Consider the following 21,704-nt stretch of genomic DNA (forward strand, 5'->3'; position numbering starts at 1 on the left):
GGTGACATGGAAAATGAGGATAGAGCGGTGGACATTGCCCAATCCATCGTCGATAAGAGCAAAGATCCTATAGCAGATCTTTGGATAAGAGGAGGTGCCACAAACGACAGGAGTGGAAGGAGTGTTAGTGGAAATCAAAGATCTTAGTGGAAATTATTTAAAATTAGAGAATACAGCGTTCAAACCAACCGAAATATGAGATGTTGTTCCTCCAATTTGCGTGTGGCCTCACTCGGGCAACGGAGAAGGCCCAGGACAAAAATGTTGAACATTGAATTCTCTCATTTTAAATAACTAGCACTCCCCCGCCCTTGACTCCACCATTAGTTGTTTAACCAGTTCCGCAGGTTATCATAGTTAGACACAAAACGTTGGAGTAACTCAGCGGGACAGGCAGCATCTCTGGAGAGAAGGAATGGGTGACGTTTCGGGTTGAGATCCTTCTTCAGACTGGTTAGGGGTAAGGGAAACAAGAGATATAGACAGTGATGTGGAGAGATAACGAAAAAAGTAATGATGATAAAGGAAACAGGCCATTGTAAGCTGTAGGGTGAAAATGAGAACCATAGGTTACCATAGTGTCTCCCTCTTGAGATCACATTTTCCATAGCCAACAATGGGCCTCCCAGAATACCTCCATGCTTCAGGTCATTTGTTGCCAGCCCTGATTGGTCCTGGGTTTTATTTCACCACCCCCCACCCCCTACTCAGTGTGAAGCAAAGATTATAGCTAGCTCCTCTATAATCTTTGGTGTGAAGCAGGGTCTCAACCAGAAACATCACCTATCCTTTTCCTCCAGGGATGTTGCCTGACCCACTGAGTTACTCTACTCACTTTATACCCATGACTATGTAGTCAGACACAGTTCCAATTCCATATTTAAATTAGCCGCCAACATCACCATTGTTGGACAAATTATGGGTAATGAGCCAAGAGTAGAGGAGGGAAATCGATTATCTGATTGTATGGTGCCAGAACAACAACTTCAAGTTACACCATAGAAACCAAGTGTTTGTCAACCACCAAGTACCCATTTACAAGATTCTGTTTTATTCCTCCCACATTCCCATCAATTCCCCAGGTTTCTATCACTCACCACACATTTGAGGCAATTTACAGTGGCTAATTAATCCACCGACCTGCATATCTTTGGGATGTCGATGGAAACAAGAGCACCCATTGGGTACAGGCAGATTGGGTACAGGCAAAAAATGCAGACTCCACACAGACAAAGCCCGAGGTGGATTGAACCCGCCAAAGGAGATAGTTGGTCCTACACAAACATTTAAAATATATTTGCTAAGGTACATAAAAAAGATATATTTAGAGGGATATGGGCCAAATGCAAGCAGGTTGGGACCAGCTTAGATTGGTGATCTTGTTAGGTAAGGGTCCAGGGGGCCTGTTTCCAGAGGGCAAAATGACTGACTCGATGTAAAAAAATGTGCCTCTTAGATCTCCTTTGAAGTTCACTCTCAGCTTAACCAATGTCCTTTAGGCTCGACTCCCTCAGCCTATCCAACTTCTTTGCAGAAGTAAAGGTCTCCTTTCTAGGCAATATTCTGATGAATTTGTCTCCATTAATAGCTGCTCAGCTTTGGTGTAAGAGGAAAAATAAATAAATAAGGGCAAAATTCTCTCTCTCTTTTCCCTTTGAACACAAATATAACATTAAAACAATTAACCCTGTACTATTGTGTTGAGTTCTGGTCACCCTGCTATAGGGAAGGATGTTGTTAAGCTGGAAAGAATGCAGAAAAGATTCATGTTGATGTAACCAGGGCCTGAGCTGTATGGCAAGGTTGGGCAGGCTATGACTTAATTCCTTGGAGCACAGGAGGCTGAGGAATAATCTTATAGAGATGTATAAAATCATGAAGGGAACAGATAGAGTGAATGCACAGTCTTTTGCCCAGTGGGGGAATCAAGAACCAGAGGACATAGATTTGAGGTGAGAGGGGAAACATTTATTATGAACCTGAAGGGCATTTTTTTTAATACATATACTGGTAGGTATAGTATTAGCTGCCAGAGGAAGTTGGTGTGGCAGGGATTAAACGAACATTCCAAAAACATTTGAACAGGTACATGAATAGCTAGGTTTAGTGGGATACTAGACTAAGTCCAGATCCGTTGGGTCCGCTCCCCCAACGCAATATTACACCACTCACCCGTTCCCCCAACGCAATCCTTTCCCTCAATGCAATATTCCACCACTCACGCATAGCCCCCAACTGCGCAGACACGGCTCATTTCCCCATATGCCCCAGCACTCCCTCCCCCTCCTCTTCACCCTCGCTCTTCTTTCCCCTCTCCTCCCCCAATCCCTCCCTCACCTCTACTTTCCCCTACCCTGTCACTCCCCAGTGCCCCCATCTCTCCTCTCCCTACTCCCCTCCTATCCCCCGCTCCCCTCCCCTCCCCCTATTCCCACCACTATCCCTCCTGACCTCCCCAACTGCCCTCTCCCTCCATTTCCCACTCCCGACTTCCCCCCTCCTCTCCCTCTATTCCCTCTTCCCCCATACTATCCTCACCTTGCCCACTTTCCCCCTCTCCCTCCCAACCCCCTCCTCTCCCTCAATCCCCCCACTCTCCCTCCTCACCTCCCCAGGATCTTTCCCCTCTCCTCCTCCCCTCCCAATCCCTCCCTCACCTCTCCCTCTCTCTCCTTTCCCTTACCCTCACTCACTCACTCCCTCCCTCCATAAAAAGCAACATCTGCAGTTCCTTCCTCCACAGGTTATTCATTGTTACCTGTGATTTAGATTGATGATGATTGGACCAGTTTGCATTATGTGCGTGTGTGTGAGTCGGCCACCCTGCAAACTCATTACTCGCCACCCTGCAAACTAATTCTCTCTCCTCCCTCCCTCTGCCCACTCAGGCTCAGCCACCGCTCCCCGTCCCCCCCTACCCACCTGCTTGCTGTCGCCACCGGGCCAGGCAGCCAGGCAGCCAGGGGGGGGGGGGGGGGGGGGGGGGGGGGGTGGGAATGGAGTCGAAGTCGGTGTTTGTCACGGTGGGCACCACAAGTTTTGACGAGCTGGTGGAAAAGAGGGCGGGCGGGGAGAGGGGTGAGTGAGGGATAGAGAGAGATGGGATCAGGACCTCCACTGAACCCCCACCCCCATCCTCACCCTATGGCCGCCGCCGCTGGTTGGGGAGATGGTAGACAAGTTACTGTGAGGAGGGGCTGGCGTTGACTGACAGGAGAGGAGATCAATCTGCCTGGCACTGACTGACAGGAGAAGAGACCAATCTGTGCATGCGCGGTTTTTAACATAGAAACATAGAAATTAGGTGCAGGAGTAGGCCATTCGGCCCTTCGAGCCTGCACCGCCATTCAATATGATCATGGCTGATCATCCAACTCAGTATCCCGTACCTGCCTTCTCTCCATACCCCCTGATCCCCTTAGCCACAAGGACCACATCTAACTCCCTCTTAAACATAGCCAATGAACTGGCCTCAACTACCCTCTGTGGCAGAGTTCCAGAGATTTGTAAACCTTGATAACTTTTAAAATATACCATCGACAGGAACAAAACGTGTTGCACTTGCAGCACAGGAGAATGGTGAGTAAGGTGGCAAAAAATTGTAGCGCTACCGTGTACCGTTTTTGCGCAAATAGAAAAGCCGCGCAAGCTGGAAGAACACAAGATCAGAGTTTGAGAGAGAGAGATAGTTAGAGAAAGAGATAGAGAGACAGACAGACAGACCAAACGTGGGCAGGTGGGACTATCTTTAATCATACTTTACTGGGCCTTGTCTTGCACTAAACACTATTCCTTTATCCTGTATATGTACACTGAATGGCTTGATTGTAATCACGTAGTCTTTCTGCTGACTGCACTACACACAACAAAAAAAAGCTTTTCACTGTATCTTGGTGACAGTAAACTGAACAAGCATAGATGGGACATCTTGGTCAGCATGGGCAAGTTGGGCCAAAGGGCCTGACAAACTTATCAGTGTCCATGCATAAGGTAGACAAAAATGCTGGAGAAACTAAGCGGGTGAGACAGCATCTATGGAGCGAAGGTATAGTGTCAATGCATGCATAAGGGGAAGTGAAATCTACACTTTTCTCTCTGGAGTTGATCTCGATTTTACGTTGTAATCAAAATTTTACCTTGTACTATTTTTTGTTGTTGTCGCTAAATAAAATTGTTGCATTCTTTTAAATTTAAAAAATGACAGCTGTTGGAAATCTGAAACAAAAAAAATAGAAACATGAGCTGTGTTTCTTTTCTCACAGGCACTGCATGACTTGCTGAGTATTTGCTGCAGTTTCTACAATCTTGAGTTTGCTTTCACAAGGAGCACCCATCACACCTTCAAACTTCACATTATGTTTGACCAGTTTACACCACAAGTGTTTCCTAAAATAGTCTGGAGTATTTTACCCAATATTCTTGCTACATTATTTTTCTTCATGGAATATTTACAAAGCCTTTCCTTGTGAAGATTTGTTATCAATTGCGGCAGAATAAGAAGAGGCATGCTCATTTCTATGTGGTTATGGTTGTTTGGAAATGCTGATTTCAGTTTCCATAACTGATCTCATTAATCCAGTACTTCTGTTGAAATTCATCTTGTTGCTTCTGTCTTTGATTTAGTTCAGAGTATGAATGCCTACAAGCAGAATTCTGTCGTTATCATCTGCTCCTTTCGACAAAATCCTCAGACTTTATTCCCACAATGGAACGAAAATGGAGCCAAAGGCAATCTGACACAGGTGGCCCTTTGTTCCACAAAATAGATAAATGCGCTTCAGGCCAGAGAGTTTTAACTCCTGCAATGTTGCCAGTGTCAGGTTAGTGTACCATGATGACTTTTGTAGTACTGTTTTAATGTACTTAGTGAATAGGATGTAAATATATTTGTAATTTGTTTTCTCTGTAAAACAAGATATTTAAAATGGGTAACAAAACATGCACTTAAATGACAAGCATTAAAACACCATTTTACAAACATAGGTAATATTGCATTACCAGCTTTAAAGGCTTTATTTCAGTTTGTTCAACTCTGACCATATAGGCAATCATACTTTTCTTGAATAATATAAGAGGTGTATTGCAGTACAATGCAATTTCCATTTATACATAATCTTTTGAGAATGTCCTTGAATCTTGCGTGTAAGTATTAGAAAATAAACACTTCAGGTGTATTTTCAGAAGGATAGCTCAGTCAGCTCCAGCTTCAATCAGCTCCTGCCAAACACAAAGAATTCCTCCTCAAACAAAAAACAACAAGAATTCTCAGATTCTTCAAGAGGATAGGTTAGTTAAATATTACTTCAGATGTTCAACAGAATAATCCTGCGTCTCAATTTTTTCGTATGACAACATGTTCTAATTAAATATTGAGAGTGACAATCATTTCAATGATGTGAGCAGTTATGAGATGGTTAATGTTGGTTACTTCTGTTTAACCCAGTGGGGACAGTAGCTCAAAATGAATAGATTCACATCACAAAAGGACACAAAGTGTTGGAGTACCTCATCAGGCCAGGCAGCATCTCTAAAGAATATGGATATATTCCTTTTTCAGACCCGCTGAGTTTGTATCTTTTTTTGCAAACAGCACCTGCAGTTCCTTGTTTCTACAGATTCACATCACATTCATCTTTCATTACACATTTGACAAGAGATTACCTGCGTATACAGTTAACCTTTTCACCAGTTGAAGCCAGGTAATTCCCGTGCTGTCTCTTCAATTAGGTGTTTATTCGGGACATCGCTTTAACACCACTGAATGCGCATCTATTTTTTTAATTCATTCATGGGACGTGGACCTACCCACCAGGCCAGCATTTATTGCTCATCCCTAGTTACACCTAAACCTACATTCCAGAACATCCAAGAACAGATTTCCTTCCTTCACTCTCAATTACTTTACAAAACAATGAAAATGGGGGCAAAGTAAATCTTATAGTATGAACTGTTAGTATAGAAGTCAACTTGCCTTCACATTTCCATACTGACATTTCTATCTTTACCCTCCTCCACTGCCAAGTGAGGCCACCTCCATACTGAAGGAACAACACCTCATATTCCACTTGGGTGTTTTTTCACAATCCAACATTATAAACAATGACTTCTTCAATTTCAAGAAATACCCCGTCTCTTTCCTTTGCCTCCCCTCCTCCCGGGTATGCACGCCCTCTTCCCACTCTCCCTCATCTCCCCCCCAAGTCACCCTGCTTCTTCCCCTTCCTTCCTCCACTCTTCTCCCATCCCCAATTCCCTTTTTATCCCCATCTTTCCTCCTTCCCCTTCCACCTTTTTCCCTCTCTGACTTTACATTTCACTCTTCTCCTTATCCGACACCTTTTTGTCTCTTTTTTACCTCCAGCCTTTGTCACTTACTCCACCCATCTGCCTATCTCCCCCCCCCTTCACCAGTATCCACCTATCATTTGCCAGGCTTTATTTCAGTCCCACCTCTTTCTTTTCCATTTTTCTTCACCTAATCCTTAAGGGTCCCGACCTGAAACTTCTTCTGTCCATTTCCTCCATAGGTGCTGGCTAACTCGCTGAATTTCTCCAGCCCTTTGTTTTTTGCTCATTATTGTTATTAGACTCTTCAAATGTCCAAGCAGTCAAGTGCAACATTTCAGCATAAACTTTACCTACAGACAGTTGCAGGAGATACTTGCATTGTCTGGCTGTGATTCTATTCACAAATCAAAGTGTGTGAATGCTTTGCTTGGAGGAAACTGCTGACAGAATCACAGTTGGATTAGAGGTAGACACAAAACGCTGGAGTAACTCAGCAACCAGGCAGCATCTCTGTTGAAAATGAATGGGCGAGCTTACGTGGGAAGAGTCCTGACCCAAAATGTCACCTAACTATTTTCTACAGAGATGCTGCCCGACCCGCTGAATTACTCCAGCATTTTGTCTCTATCTTTGGTATAAACCAGCATCTGCAGTGTTTTATTATCACATACTGGGTTAAATGTAATTTAGTCTGTGTTTTTGATCTTATGCAGCTCTCTTTTGTCCCCTTTTCTAGATAAATGTATGCCTGCTGAGTCTTTTTTTCTTTCAAATCAGCATGCAACAATGCATACAGCAAAGGTACAGATATTAAAAATAAAAATAAAACATTTTTGAACAATATTTTATTTTCTTTGTCTCATTGCAACAGTTCTCTTCAAAAGTGAGTCAATAGTTTGGGATTCAACTCACACTCTTCATATCTTCAATCAACAAAAACAGCAGCAGCAACTGTCTGAAACCCACCAGCAGTTGGTTGGAGGAGAGGGGCAACTATGTAGCTTGAACATTCCTACAGAACAGCTCCATGAGACATTCAAATTGGTTAGTTAGGTACGAAATTTGGCGAAACATTATTCTAGTAAAGTTGAGTTAAAAAAACTAAGGAGATTCATTTGGAAAATGAATGGATTTAAGAAAGCAAAGCATGCTAGCAACTCATGCCCTGCATTACTATCGTTCCCTTTGTCCAGTATGGCAACATCATCAGTTCACCAACATTCACTTGCTTTTCCAAATTTGTTCTCTGTACAACCATAGACAATGGTCATTGTGATCATCTCCCCCTCTCTTTTGCTCTCTCACAGACACACGTCACACATACACAAGTGCATACACGCCCGTATACACGTACGTGCACACACACGGCAGCTTTTTTAAATTAGTTTTCTAAAACATGTATTTTTTAAACATTTCCTCCAATGTAGTCTTCATGAATACTTCAATGTGATAAAAGTTTGATTTTTAAAACAGAATTTGTTCTAAGATGATATGATCTACAACTTATTTTTGTTCATGACAGATCTTTCACCCTCATGTAAAATATCTCAGTTTGACATGGGACATTTTACCCTGAAAGTAACCAACGTAGTGTATTAATTAAAGAAGCAGACTCTTCGGATACCCTTATATTGTTTACAGACTATCTTCATTCTATGTGCTTCTTAGTTAGATATATACACCCTCTAGCCAAGGAATTTAAACTTGAAAATACACAACATTGAAAATTCCACTCTTGTAAAATAATTGTTCCATTCTCTACTCTTTTTCTTTGGAACATCTTCCAGAGCAGGAATTCTGGCAGAAATAATTAAAAAAGTCGCTTTAAATTCTACAATTATTTACCCCAATACAATCTTACAGTTCATTTCTGTACAAGTTTCATACAGTTTCCACAGTGGAGTAAGACTTCTGCAGAGTGCACATAGTGTATTAGGCATTGTCCCATTAATCTCTTGCAATCCAAAGCATTAAAAAAACAGTCTTAGCAGCACCTGTGAATAAATCAAGAGTGAATTCAGAAAGCTAAGTCCATGTGAGTCTGGCCAGAAACATCCAGATTCTCCCTCAGCAGCTGCTGTTCTTGAACTCGCCGTTCTCTGTTATTGACAGCTTGGTGGGGTTGGTGGGGGAGATCCCATTGCGAGTTTGCATGCTGTAACGTTCCTTGACCTGTGTTAGAGCGTTCATCAGCCGAGAGTTGGCAGAATCCAGGGTGATGATTCGTTTCTCCTGTGAGTAAACCAAAGCACGTCAAGTACTTGAAGCTGGGATTGAACTGAATTTCACTGACAGCAGTGTGCAAGGATGGTTTTAAGCAGTAAAAAACATAAAACAAATAACCAAGCTATTGTTTGTTTTTTTCAGCAGGGAGAAGTCACAACACAGAGAGAGGTGGAAGGAAGCGGCCAAAGCTGGATTCTAAAAAAGGCCTGAAAAAATCCTCTGATCCATCTCTGTCCCAAGTGCAGTCTGCTGCAGTGGTTCAAGTATTTTTTCTTCCATTGTTTAAGTTCTTTTTTTACAGAAAACTATGCAGACCCCATCTAAAGCACCATCTAAATGCAATGGCCTCCTCGCCTACAGAGAAGTCACACACAACTTTCATGACATGCCATTTTTTCACAAATCCCAAAGACAACAAATGTAAGGAAATGCAAGTACTCTAAATTCTCCCGACTGCATTAACAATGCATTTTATTTGCACAAGAGCATATTGGGAAACTATTTCTACAGCAGAGAGCAGTTGGATTTGGCCTGAAGAAGTCATTTGATTATCCAAGCACTCTGTTGACTGGTTGGCATGGAAAATGAGAAGATGCATATTTAGAAGACAAAAAGTGGAGACGAGAAGAATGAGAACCGTTATAAACAACCACAAGTGATGCTCTCCCTCCAGAGTGGAAGGAACCCTGCACGTAGATAGCATGCTCTTAGTTTGGTATCCAATCTCTCTTACATATGCTCCTTTCACTTAAACTAGAGGGGAAAACTGTTCATGGATGGCCTGTGTCAATATGTCATTTGATGCACAACATATTTTTGGGAAAAAAGAGGCGGACTTTCAGAATAGACATAGATAAAAAACTGTAATTCCAATAAAAATATGCATTCAACTAAAAATGAACTTGTATTTATCAACTTGAATCCTCATTATTCATACCTTTAGGTATTGTGCACTGAATGCTGCTGCGCTGTTCGATCGAGGGAAATGAGAGTTAATTATTTCCAACACCTGTCACTGAATAACCGTTGGGAGCTGGTTCAACAATGGATTATGCCTTTCCCAAACTAAAGGCACTGAGGCAGAATATAGCAATTTGACTTCACTCTGTTTGAGATCAATTTAACACCACATTGAGTCTGACTTCAAAAGGTTTATGATATGCTCATGTTAACAAATTTCCCATTTTATCCAAAGGAAATTAAATTCAATTGGAATCTTGGAACTAAAATTCAATGCTTTACTGAACGCATTGAGAAATTAGCCAGACTCCTGAATAGGTGTTGTGAACAAATACCTTTCAAGCCCTGTTAATGATTTATGTAAGCCGTAAAGGGCCTGGATTTGATGCTATATCCTTGGTTAACTGATCTCACCCATGGCCCATTACTCATGGCTGGTCAGAGCGTCTACTGGAAAGAATTACACTTGGCATTCATGATCTCTCAAGACTGAACTGTGTGCATCCACTTGCTCTGCACTCAATGACATATAGCCACTCGACCAAAGAGTTATCAATGCCAATGGGACCTGTAGACCGAGCTGTTTCTCATTAAGGGAAAACATTTCAAAGAGAAAGGAAAATTGGTCTGTTATGTGATCAATATATCTACATATATATATATATACATATATATACATATATATATCTACAATATATCTACTTATATATCTACAGCCTTGAAATTTCACTTCTTAGCCGTTGTAGCTCTTCTAAAAAAAAAGATTTGGTGCAGTGAGAAAAAAAAGGCTGTCAGAAAGTGCAATGACAAGCCGTACAATGGTAGCTGGAGAGAAGGGAGGGACCAGTGGGTTTTTCTCATCCCTGTGACTGCTTGGCTAAAAAACAGAATCTTACTTGCCTGTTATGCTCATCCCATCCTCACAATTGACCTGTAATCAATACAGTGAACACGTCACGGGCAATATTCGGCAATCTTAGCTACTTTCTGAAGACACGGCAGTTTTGTGATAATTACACAATTGAGGGAATAAAGTGTATCTTCATCCATTAAGGTTAGGGTAGTGTCAATGTAGCTGTTAACTATTTCAAGTATTGAAGCAGGGTGGATGTGGGAGTGTAGATAGAGTGACCTTAGAGCCACTGACCTCACTAAAAGTGAAATGCCAATCCTCAGCTGGACCACTGGGAGGTGGCATTTGTTGGGATGGAAGGAAAGGATGGAAAGTAACTGGAGGAAATTGGGAAGGAAATTAGAGAGAAGAGCAGAGGGCAAGAGGAAAAACCCAAGAAAGAATGGAAAGAGAATTGAGAGCAAACAGGGATTAACGAGGGATGAAACGACACGTGAGGAGAGGACTGAAGCAGATACAGATCGATTGAATGCGTGGGCAAAAGACTGGCAAATGGAGTTTAATGTGGGGCAGTGTAAAGTCATGCACTTCAGCAAGAGAAATCAAAAAGTAAATTATTATCTAAATGGAGGGAGAATGAAAGTGAGTGATGTACAGCAGTATTTTGGTGTTCAAGGGCATAATCACAAAAAGCTAGCAAGCAGGTCAAACAAGTAGTTAAGACAAATAACATTTGGGCCTGTACTGTTGCAATTGTATGGGATGTTGGTAAGTCACACCTGGAAATCTCCCCCTACAGTTTTGGCCCCCTTCTCTAAAGGAGGATTAAATGTAATATTGAAAGTAACAGAGGAGATTCACCAAGCAAATTACTGGAATGAAAGGATTGTCTCTCCAACAGAGCTAAATATTTAGGTCTGCATTTCATGGAATTCAGAAACATGATGGAAGACTTTATTCAAACATATAGGATCCTAAACAGGCTTGACAGGGTAGATATTGGGATGTTTCCATTAGTGGGAGAGTCGTGAACACAAGAACATAACGGTAAGATATGGGGCCGGACATTTAAAAATGCGGTCAGTAGTACTTTTGTGGAATGTGGTGAATCTCTGGAATTCTTTGCCCTACCAGGTGGTGGACGTTGTGATTATTAGAAGTATTTTAAATGGAGTTGGATAAATATTTGATAGATTGTGGAACAGATAGGTATGGAGAACTGGCATAGAAGTGGAGTGAAGGCAATCATATATTGTCCCTGATTATATTAGATGGTGGGGCAGGCTTGAAGAACCCGATGGCCTACTCTTGCTTCTATTTTTGTGTTCCTGTGTTCAGAGAAAAAAGTTAGGTAATTAGCAGTTAACGAAAGGATGGTTAAAAAAAGTTACCAGAAAAGAAAACAGCTTCTGAATCCTATTAGAACATAGAATAGTGCAGCACAGGAACAGGCCCTTCGACTCATAATGTCTGTGCCAATAAATTCACCGAACAAATTCCGCACCATCTAAGCCGCTTGCATTAAGGAAGTCCCAGTCAACATTGGGGAAAGTAAAGTTACCTGCTGTAACAATCCTTTTGCTTTTACATCTTTCCATGATCTGCCTATGATGTATTCAGGAGAGAGTTGGATATAGCTCTTAGGCTAATGGAATCAAGGGATATGGGGAGAAAGCAGGAATGGGATGCTGATTCTGGATGATCTGCCATGATCATATTGAATGGCGGTGCTGGCTCGAAGGGCAAAATGGCCCACTCCTGCAACTATTTTCTATGTATCTATTCTTCTATCTACTGCTGGTAATTGGGAGGCCGAGAGTATAATCATAGTGACTGCCTCTTTCTTATTGCCTGTCTGGATGAGCCATCCAGGATGCCTTCTCTTAGTACAGCTGTGACATTTGCCATGAAACTCCCCCACCTCTTTAACATCTCTCTGTTGCGTGTGAAACCTCTAAACCCTCAAACTTTGGACTTCTATTCCTGTCCTTCTCTCAACCAAGTGTTAGTAATGGCAACAATAGCATAGAGCTATTGAACCATGGAACTACATTCATATCCCTTACCAGTAATATTCCTTGCAATTATTCAATGCTCACCAGTTTCTTCCCAAATGATGTCAGGCAACTGAAATGTCCTCTTGGCAGTTAAGTGCAGTCCCGACCTACCATCTACCTCATTGGAGACCTATGAACTATCTTTAATCGGACTTTATCTTCGCTATATAATATACCCTTTATCCTGTATCTGTATACTGTGGACGGCTTGATTGTAATCATGTATAACCTTCTCGTTGACTGGACAGTACACAACGAAAAAGTCTTTACTGAATCTAGATACACATGGCAATAATAAACTTCACTAAAACTAAACTAGCCAGGAATATGGAATTTTAGGCAGCTTAGACCAACCTCCCCATGAAGGAAATGACAAAAAACATTCTTGCCTTCCATGCTCATTGATAGATTAGTACATGCAAGCAATTTCTCTGATTATTTGACAATCAGTATCTCACTGAGCAGCTAATTAAATGATGGAAAATAATTTCAACTTTAATTTGGTTTTGTTGCCACATTTCCATTTGCCTTTTCTTTCTGCTTTAACAACTGGTGCTTGGTACCATGGTCTACAGCTTTCTTTTGTTCTTGCTACATCACAAGCATAGAAATGGTTGTCAAACACATTGGTACGCTGCAACAAATTGGCAATAAATGCTGGTTTTGCCAGTGATGCTCAGTTCCCAAAACATGAAGAATGTGTGTAAAATAACAAATATGAAGACCAATTTCTCAAATGCTAAGTGAAAATCAATATGAAACGCAGGCTTACAACTGTACACTGATCATTCAAGCGATTAGCCATTCAGAAGTTGGAACATTTATAAATCACAAAAAATTGCAAGGAAATGACTTGAGAACATGTTAAGAAATAGATTAAAATACTTTTAATTTTCTCAAATAAAAAAATTTGCACTAAATATTGGACTAAACTTCCATATACTATGACCAATTAATAACAATAAAGGGAACAGATTAACTTTAGGTCGAATATGCTTCTTTCATTTCTTTGATGATCATAATGTATCTTTATTTGGTGGTTTAGTTGAAAACTGATATCAGAGCTTTGGAGGGAGCCCTTATTTTCGTTTTGCTATAGCTCTTTAAAGGGCAATTTGACAATTCTGAGATCAAACATACATACAAACTAGGCTCAGTGAAAGGATCTTGAGCCTGCTCGACCATTTAATAAGACTATGCTGATCTGATTTTAACATTAATTCTGTATTCCAATAAAGGAATGGATTCTGTGGTTGGAGAATGTAGACAGGCAGAAAGGCAACTGCAATGATTGATGGCAGCTGCTGCAAATGCTCAGAGCCTAATCGCAGAGTAATTTCCAAAGTAGCTGAGATCAGGGAGGTGGAGGGTGACAGCTGCATGGTGTGTGATGTGAAAACTGAAATCAAGTTCATGGTCATTTCTTGTTTGCTTTGCATGTTTACTTCTGAATTTTCCATTGGCTTATATTTCAAGTTTGTTTCATTATGGATTATTTTATAAAAAATATAGCAGAATATAGCATTGATCATAGAAAGCAGTTGTAAATTCTTTCTTAAATTCTGCACTCAATAGATGTTTAAAATGTTCAGTTTGGTGATGAACCTACTGAAATTATACTTTCTTTTTAAAATGATTCCAAGTTCAAATTTTAATTATTATCTCTGGATAAAGCTCAGAGGATACTGTCATTGATTCCCAGTTACCAACCCCCACTTCTGTAACTGAAGCTGAAGGAGACATTTCATTAAGTCGGTGTCCTACTCCACTTTGAGATGAGCATTGACCCACAGATCTATGACAACTAGCTGAAGGAACTGAACTTGCAAAATTGTGTACAAGTTGTGACTAAAGATACATTTGTTCTCCATTGTATTTTGTTTCTTATGGTAATCAGAGTTTCTGCTGACTTCATAGTAACAATTCCCAACAGCTTCAGAGCTTGCGTGGTTATCATTGGTTTTGTTATAATTCTCAATTAAACACCTTTCTTCACCGTGTAATTAACTTAATCTTACCCCTAGGATTCTCTCTGCACTACATACCATTATCTCTCAGTCTGTTTATTCCTTAATCATTGGGTCTCAGGAATAAATGTTCTCTATTCCCTTTGGATTTCTCAGTTTCCAGATCTGATAATATAAATACACTTTGTACAAAGCCATATTCTGTGGCTGTGCTATAAATATTTGAAAAGTGAATCAAAATGAAGTGCGAGCATTGAAATATTTGCAATAAAAACATTTGTCTGAACACTGAAGCATACTCACTTGGGCTTCAATAATCTTCTGTTTGGTATCAATTACTGCCTGCATTTCTGAGTGGTCTTTTCTCAATTCTTCTTCCACTGCCATCAGTCTGTAAACCAGAGGAGGAACAAAGTAGTAGAACACAAAGGGCAAATGCACATTAGTTTAGTTTATTATTGTCACGCGGGCTGAGCCAAATCATACTATACACGAGTCCAATCATACACAAGTAAAAGAGTAAAATGATTAAAGGTAGATTCTCTTCTGGGGAAGCATGGAGAGTGTCACCATGTTCCAGCGCCACCCTGCAACAATCAAGCCATCCACAGTATAAAGATACAGAATAAAGGGTATATTATTTATAATTGAGAATTATAACACCCCAATCATTCCCTGTTCTCATGTTGAGCAGTAGATAAACTTAAAAGCATGTATGACCAGATTCAAGAACAGCTTCTTCTCCCTATAAAACTACTGAATGGTCCTATCATAAGCTACTAGTGCAGCACTGATCTAACAACCAACCTCATTGCGCCACTTGCATTAAAGAAAATCTATACTTTCTCTGTAACTGTAACACTATAATGCTGTAACATTCTCTTCTGTACACTTGTATTTTCTCTTTGTACCATTTACTGTACGTGTAATAGCTTGATTGTATTCATGACTGGATATGCACAAATGTTTTCACTGTGTCTATGCCATGCCAATAATAAACCAATACCCAATTAACAGCTGAACACAGGAGGAAGGCTATTCAGGACTGACATGATAAATGGATCTTCACTCAGAGGAAAGTGATACTGGAATTCTACACCAAGTGGGGTGTGGAGGCACAGTGGTTGATTATATGCAAAGTAGATTAATAGATATTGGATGTTAACAATATCAAAGATACAGGGGTTAGTGCAAGGAAGTGGCACTGAGGCACCATTCAACAACAGAGCAGGTAGGTCTATTCCTACTGTTTCCTATGTTCTGACCAATAGTCAATGTGGGTCATGAAGATTGCAGGGCCTTGTGCATTTTTTCAGGACATGGCTCCTTCATGCAACCTTGTGTTGTCTATTCCGATAATGATCTGATTGGAATTCCAACTCATTGCAGTACTAATATCACCAGAAGTGTGAGAACAAACTATAAATGGATCTCTCAGAATGAAATGCTGTCACTCAATCATAAACAGAGGCAGGATCTCAATACCCAAAGTCCTAAATTTTCAGACAATGTTGTTATTGTTTATAAACAATGTTTTTCTTGTGGACAAAGTTACACAATGTAGCAGGAACAGGCTCTTCAGCCCCATAAGCCTGCCCCAACCATTAAGTAACCATCTACACCATTCCCATTTTATTCTCCCTGTCTTTTCATCAACTCCCCTCAGATTTTATCCTTACCAACAACTAAGGAAAAGAGTTATAGTGGCCAATTAACTGTCCAACCTGCTTGTCTGGGATATGAGAGGAAACCGGAGCACCAGGAACCAGGAGTACCCATGCCGTAACAGGGAGAACGTGCAATCTCCACACAAAAACAATGAGGTGAGGATTGAACCCGAGTCCCTGGAGATAATTCCTTGGAATGTTTGTGGCCTATCTAAGACTGCTTTTCGATCTGACCTCTTAAGTTATTATGGATCTATATAGCATCAAGGGAATTAAGGAGAATTATTTCACGTGCTATGATACTGATTTAGAGAAATGCTTGTGGCTCCCACAACCTATAGCGTGGCTGACCTGCTGATGATCGTTTTCATTTGACTGTCCTTCTCCTCCTGCTGCCGCCGCAACTTCTCCTCACTGTCTTCCAACCTGGACTTGTACTCAAGCAGCAGCTTCTGCATTTGCTGCTCCTGGGCAAGCAGACGCCGCTCGTATTCCTCCAGCCGCCTGCTTGAGACTTTTAGCCGATCCTTGAGCTTTGACGCCGCTCGTATTCCTCCAGCCGCCTGCTTGAGACCTTTAGCCGATCCTTGAGCTTTGTGATCTCCTGCTCATACTGGAAGAGAAACCGGGGGTAAGCAACCAGACAGAAGCACCACACTGTCGTTTCTTTATATCCCCATTTGTCACTGTGTCAATGCAAAATGAAATAGTATAATTGGTCAAGTCTACTGTAAAACTTGAAAAAAAGAGAGAGAGAGAGAGAGAACGACCGGGCCACTGTATAAAAGTGGCTGCTCCTCTCTTTACAATCATGCTGCCTCAATAGCATGTCCTCTAATACAGCCACAATGTAAATTGTTTGTGTTCCAAAAAAAAAGTTAATTTGTGATAAAGATACAGTACATTCATATATTGCATTTACAGAAGCAATAGTATTCCATTTATGTACAAATTACTACTGACAGTCTATATTAAAATCCTCTGTGATTACTGTGTTACCGCTGCTGGACATCTTCAAGCCATTGTTTTCTGCACCCTTGTGGAATAAACCTGAATGAAAATTGCTGTCATATTGACACATTGTTCCTTCGGATATATTCCACAAGGGGGCAGAAAACAATGGCTTGAAGACTTCCGACGGGTAACACAGTAATCACAGGGGATTTAATATGGGCCGTCAGAGTAACTTGAATTTCCAGTCTTGTGGATAACTCTCCTGCTTGTCATTTAAAACATCCAAGGTAGAGACCAGCGGGTTCTGGGGAACTGTGCGATCCGTGGCCTTCAATTGACAGAGCCCAGCATACGGATCTGGAGATCTTTAATGTGTCAAGAGGCAAGGACATAACTGACCCATCCTCTTCCTTAAGGCTACTGATGGCAGGATTCCCTCTGTGAACATTTTGAACGAAGCTCCTCAAGGACTTTGGAATGTGTGAAATGACTTGGAGGACTCAGAAGCAAACTCAGAATTGCTTAAGCAGGCTATGATGCAAACAGTAAGGATATTTTCTACAGCATATCTACAAAAATGTATCAAAGTATTTGGAGGCATACTGAATCTCTTTAAACGTATAAGAAAGCAAAGGTATTAGCAAGCCGCCTTCATGATTGCATCTATGTGCTGGACCCAGGACAGGTCATCTGAGATGTTAATGCTTAGGAATTTGAAGCTGTTAATTCTTTCCACTATGTTCACCCAAAAGTAGGGTGACCAAAACTGAACACAATAATCCAAGTGCAGTTTCACCAACATCTTGTATAACTGTAGCATAGCATCCCAACGTCTATATTCTATACCTTAACTGATGAAAGCCAATACAGCCTTCTTTACCATCCTATCTACCTGTGTTGCCAATGTCAATGAACCATGTACCTGTACTTCTAGATCCATCTGGTCTACAACACTCCCCAGGGCCCACATTCACTGTGAAGGTCTTGCATTGGTTTGACTTCTTGTGGAATCAGTACAAGATCTGAGAGGGGAGGAACTCAGATCTTCTACCACCTCCAGTTTAAATTCCATTTGGAATATTTTGGAGGACCAAGAACCAAGAACTGATGATATTCAGAAAGCTAATAATAATATCAGGTGTGGATCTGAATCCCAAGCATAATTTAGGCACTAGGCAACAAATAAAATTTCAAAATTAAATACTCTGCTCTCATTCTTTGTGTATTTGTCTGGCTTTCAGTTGCTTTTTCACCATCCAAACTTAAAGATTTCCAGATCTCTACCTGAATTGAATACTAGTTTTCACATTATACCCCATAGTTTTTGCAAATTTTAAATAAATGTCATAAATAAAAATTGGTTTTAATTCCACAATCATAATTTGTAGGCAAGCTAGGAATTCAAACAATATCACAATGATTTTGTTGTTGTTGCAAATATAGAGAAGCCAAAAAATTCTGCAGTGTTTGCCACTCTAGAAGTGTGTTATTTCAATGCAGAACCAATTAGTCACTCCCGTGCTTTGCTGTTCACTCATCAACTGCCCCAGATACTCAGCAGTTAACAGGAATCATCTAAAACAAGAGTTCTAACAGACTAGATTTAGTAATGGGCAGATTTACAAAAATGACTTCAATCATGGATTTATGATCAGCATGGATCTATGAAGGGGAAATCCTGCTTGATGAATCTTCTGGAATTTATTGAGGATGTGACAAGTAAAATGGATGAAGGAGAGCCAGTGGATGTATTGTATCTGGATTTTCTGAAAGCCTTTGATAAGGTCCCACACAGGAGATTAGTGGGCAAAATTAGAGCACATGGTATTGGGGGTAGGTTATTGACATGGATAGAGAATTGGTTGGCAGACAGGAAACAAAGAGTAGGAATAAAAGGGCCCCTGTCAGAATAGCAGGCAGTGGCGAGTGGAGTGCCGCTAGGCTCAGTGCTGGAGTCGCAACTATTTACAATCTATATATATGATTTAGATGATGGGATTAAAAGTAACACTAGCAAATTGGCAGATGATACATAGCTGGGTGGCAGTGTGAACTGCGAAGAGGATGCTTGGAGGTTGCAGGGTGACTTGGACAGGTTGAGTGAGTGGGCAGATGCATGGCAGATGTAGAAAAATGTAGATAAATGTGAGGTACACTTTGGCGCAATAACAAGGAGGCAGATTATTATCTCAATGGTGTCAGATTAGGAAAAAGGGAAGTGCAACGAGACCTGGGCGTCCTTGTACACCAGTCACCGAAAATAAACATGCAGGTACAGCAGACAGTGAAGAAAGCTAATGGCATGTTGGCCTTCATAACGAGAGGATTTGAGTATAGGAGTACAGAGGTCCTTCTGCAGTTGTACAGGGCCCTGTTGAGACCACATCTGGAGGATTTTGTGCAGTTTTGGTCTCCTAATTTGAGGAAGGACATTCTTGCTATTGAGGCAGTGCAGCATGGGTTCACAAGGTTAATCCCTGGGATGGCGGGACTGTCATATGAGGAAAGATTGGAAAGACTGGGCATGTATTCACTTTACAAGTATGAGAGGGGATCTTATAGAAACATATAAAATTATAAAAGAACTGGACAAGCCAGATGCAGGAAACATTTTCCCATTGTTGGGGGAGTCCAGAACCAGAGGCCACAGTCTAAGAATAAAGGGGTGGCCATTTAAAACTGAGATGAGAAAAAACTTTTTCACCCAGAGTGTTGTGAATTTGTGGAATTCTCTGCCACAGAAGGCAGTAGAGGCCAATTCACTGGATGAATTTAAAAGAGAGTTGGATAGAGCAATCGGGGGTAGCGGAATCAAGGGATATGGGGAGAAGGCAGGCATGGGCTACTGATTGTGGATGATCAGCCATGATCACAATGAATGGCGGTGCTGGCTTGAAAAGCCAAATGGCCTCCTCCTGCACTTATTTTCTATGTTTCTATGCAAGTGAAAGGTGCAGAATATTTTGTCTTCGGAAGATCCAGATTTGTTTTTAATGTTTTTCTTTGTAAAAAAAAAATCAGCTTGTTCGCAAGGGAAAATATTCTGCCCCTTTCACTTACTTTACACGATTTAAGTTATGACTTACTGAGATTGTTTTTATCCCTACCATTGATTGGGGAAGAAGCAAGCAACTTTTACCTACCTTCTCTGCGTGTTTACCCTCCTCACGGATCTGGTCAGTCTCGTCGTCCTCTAAGTACTGTCCATTGTTCAGCACCCAGGCAGCTGTTCTCTCTACTGGGGACATGGTGGCAGTCTCTACCGGTGACTGAACCTGCATTAAATAAAGTCAGGTCAGTAGCTTAAACCTCTATACATTGCCAGAGTGCAATAATCACACAGGACAGCATAGTGGCGCAGCAGTAGTGATGCCGCCTTGCAGTGGCAGAGACCCAGGTTCAATCCCTAATATGAGAGTTTGTTCTCCCTGTGACCGCATGGGTTTTCTCCAGTTGCTCTGGTTTCCCCCCACTCTCCAAAGATGTACAGGTTTGGAGGTTAATTGGCTTCAGTAAAAATTGAAAATTGTCCCAAGTGTGTAGGAAAGTGCTAGTGTATGGGGTGATCGCTGGTCGGCACCGACTTGATGGACCGAAGATTTCTTTAGCACTGTATCTCTAAAGTCTAAATTAGCCGGCGCCAGGATTAGAGTGCACAGGCAGTTAGTCTCACTTCCTCAGTGATTTACATCAAGTAACAGATCTAGGCATTGGCTACAAATGAATTAAATAATGTCAAAGTGACGTAGCAAACATTTTGTGAGCATCACTTCCTCAGATAATTGAAAAAGCTAATAAGAGATGGACACTCAGCCTTACAACATTGAGTTATTGTCAACAAAAACAAAGTAACATTGAAATTATATGTGCTGCTACATCAGTTATCAACAATGCATGTTGTGAACCTCGTGGTGGGGAGGGAAGCTTATGTGGTCATCCTGTATCAGTATTGGAGGGCTGCTTTTGACAGAAACAATCTCTTCTAAGGTCATAAGACATTGGAGCAGAATTAGGCCATTCGGCCTATTGAGTCTTCTCTGCCATTCTTTAGAGATACAGTGTGGAAATAGGCCCTTCATCCCACAGAGTCCACGCCAAACCAGCACTCACCCCGTTCACTAACCTACATACACTAGGGACAATTTTACAACTTACCAAAGCGAATTAACCTCCAAACCTGTATGTCATTGGAGTGTGGGAGGAAACCGGAGCAACCCGAGAAAAGCCACGCGGTCATAGGAAGAATGTACAAACTCCATACAGACAGCACGTGCTGTCGGTATTGAACCCGGGTCTCTGGCACTTTAAGGCAGCAACTCTATCATTGTGCCGCCCTTGATCATGGGCGATCTATTTTACCCTCTCAACTCCATTTTCCTGCCTTCTCTCTGTAAACTTTGAAGCCCTTACTAATCAAGAACCTTTCAAACTCAATGACTTGGCCTCCACAACCGTCTGTGACAATGAATTCTGCAGATTCACCACCCTCTGGCTGAAGAAGTTTCAATGTTCTCAAACCAAGTGTAAGATGGGTTAAGTACAAATTAAAATACAGTGCCACAACTTGATTTTTAGACCAGCACTGTAACATTCCCACTCCGTGCACCAGCATCAAATTCCCAGACACAGACATGTCATGATAATAATGAGCCAACATCCACCATAGGTGGAAACCTGCTCACACTCATTGAAATCGGGAATAGGATCCTTGCAGCAATATGACGCCTTTCAT

The 21,704-nt window shown here is 41.3% G+C and overlaps 1 protein-coding gene across 1 annotated transcript in view; it reads right to left on the reverse strand.

Moving 5' to 3' along the window:
- Positions 1-4,986: 4,986 nt before the first annotated feature.
- Positions 4,987-21,704, reverse strand: part of rasal2 (RAS protein activator like 2) — a 318,544-nt gene continuing 301,826 nt past the window's right edge. Inside the window, exons 15-21 of the mRNA XM_055641981.1 lie at positions 20,116-20,247; positions 16,582-16,631; positions 16,370-16,522; positions 14,655-14,742; positions 10,375-10,405; positions 6,419-8,520; positions 4,987-6,388 (exon numbers count right to left, since the gene is read on the reverse strand). Coding sequence (XP_055497956.1) covers positions 8,306-8,520; positions 10,375-10,405; positions 14,655-14,742; positions 16,370-16,522; positions 16,582-16,631; positions 20,116-20,247 — 669 coding nt within the window. The 3' untranslated portion in view covers positions 4,987-6,388; positions 6,419-8,305. The remainder of the gene's footprint in view (positions 6,389-6,418; positions 8,521-10,374; positions 10,406-14,654; positions 14,743-16,369; positions 16,523-16,581; positions 16,632-20,115; positions 20,248-21,704) is intronic.

Source organism: Leucoraja erinacea, chromosome 10, assembly GCF_028641065.1.
Source record: "Leucoraja erinacea ecotype New England chromosome 10, Leri_hhj_1, whole genome shotgun sequence".
Classification (NCBI taxonomy): Eukaryota; Metazoa; Chordata; class Chondrichthyes; order Rajiformes; family Rajidae; genus Leucoraja; species Leucoraja erinaceus.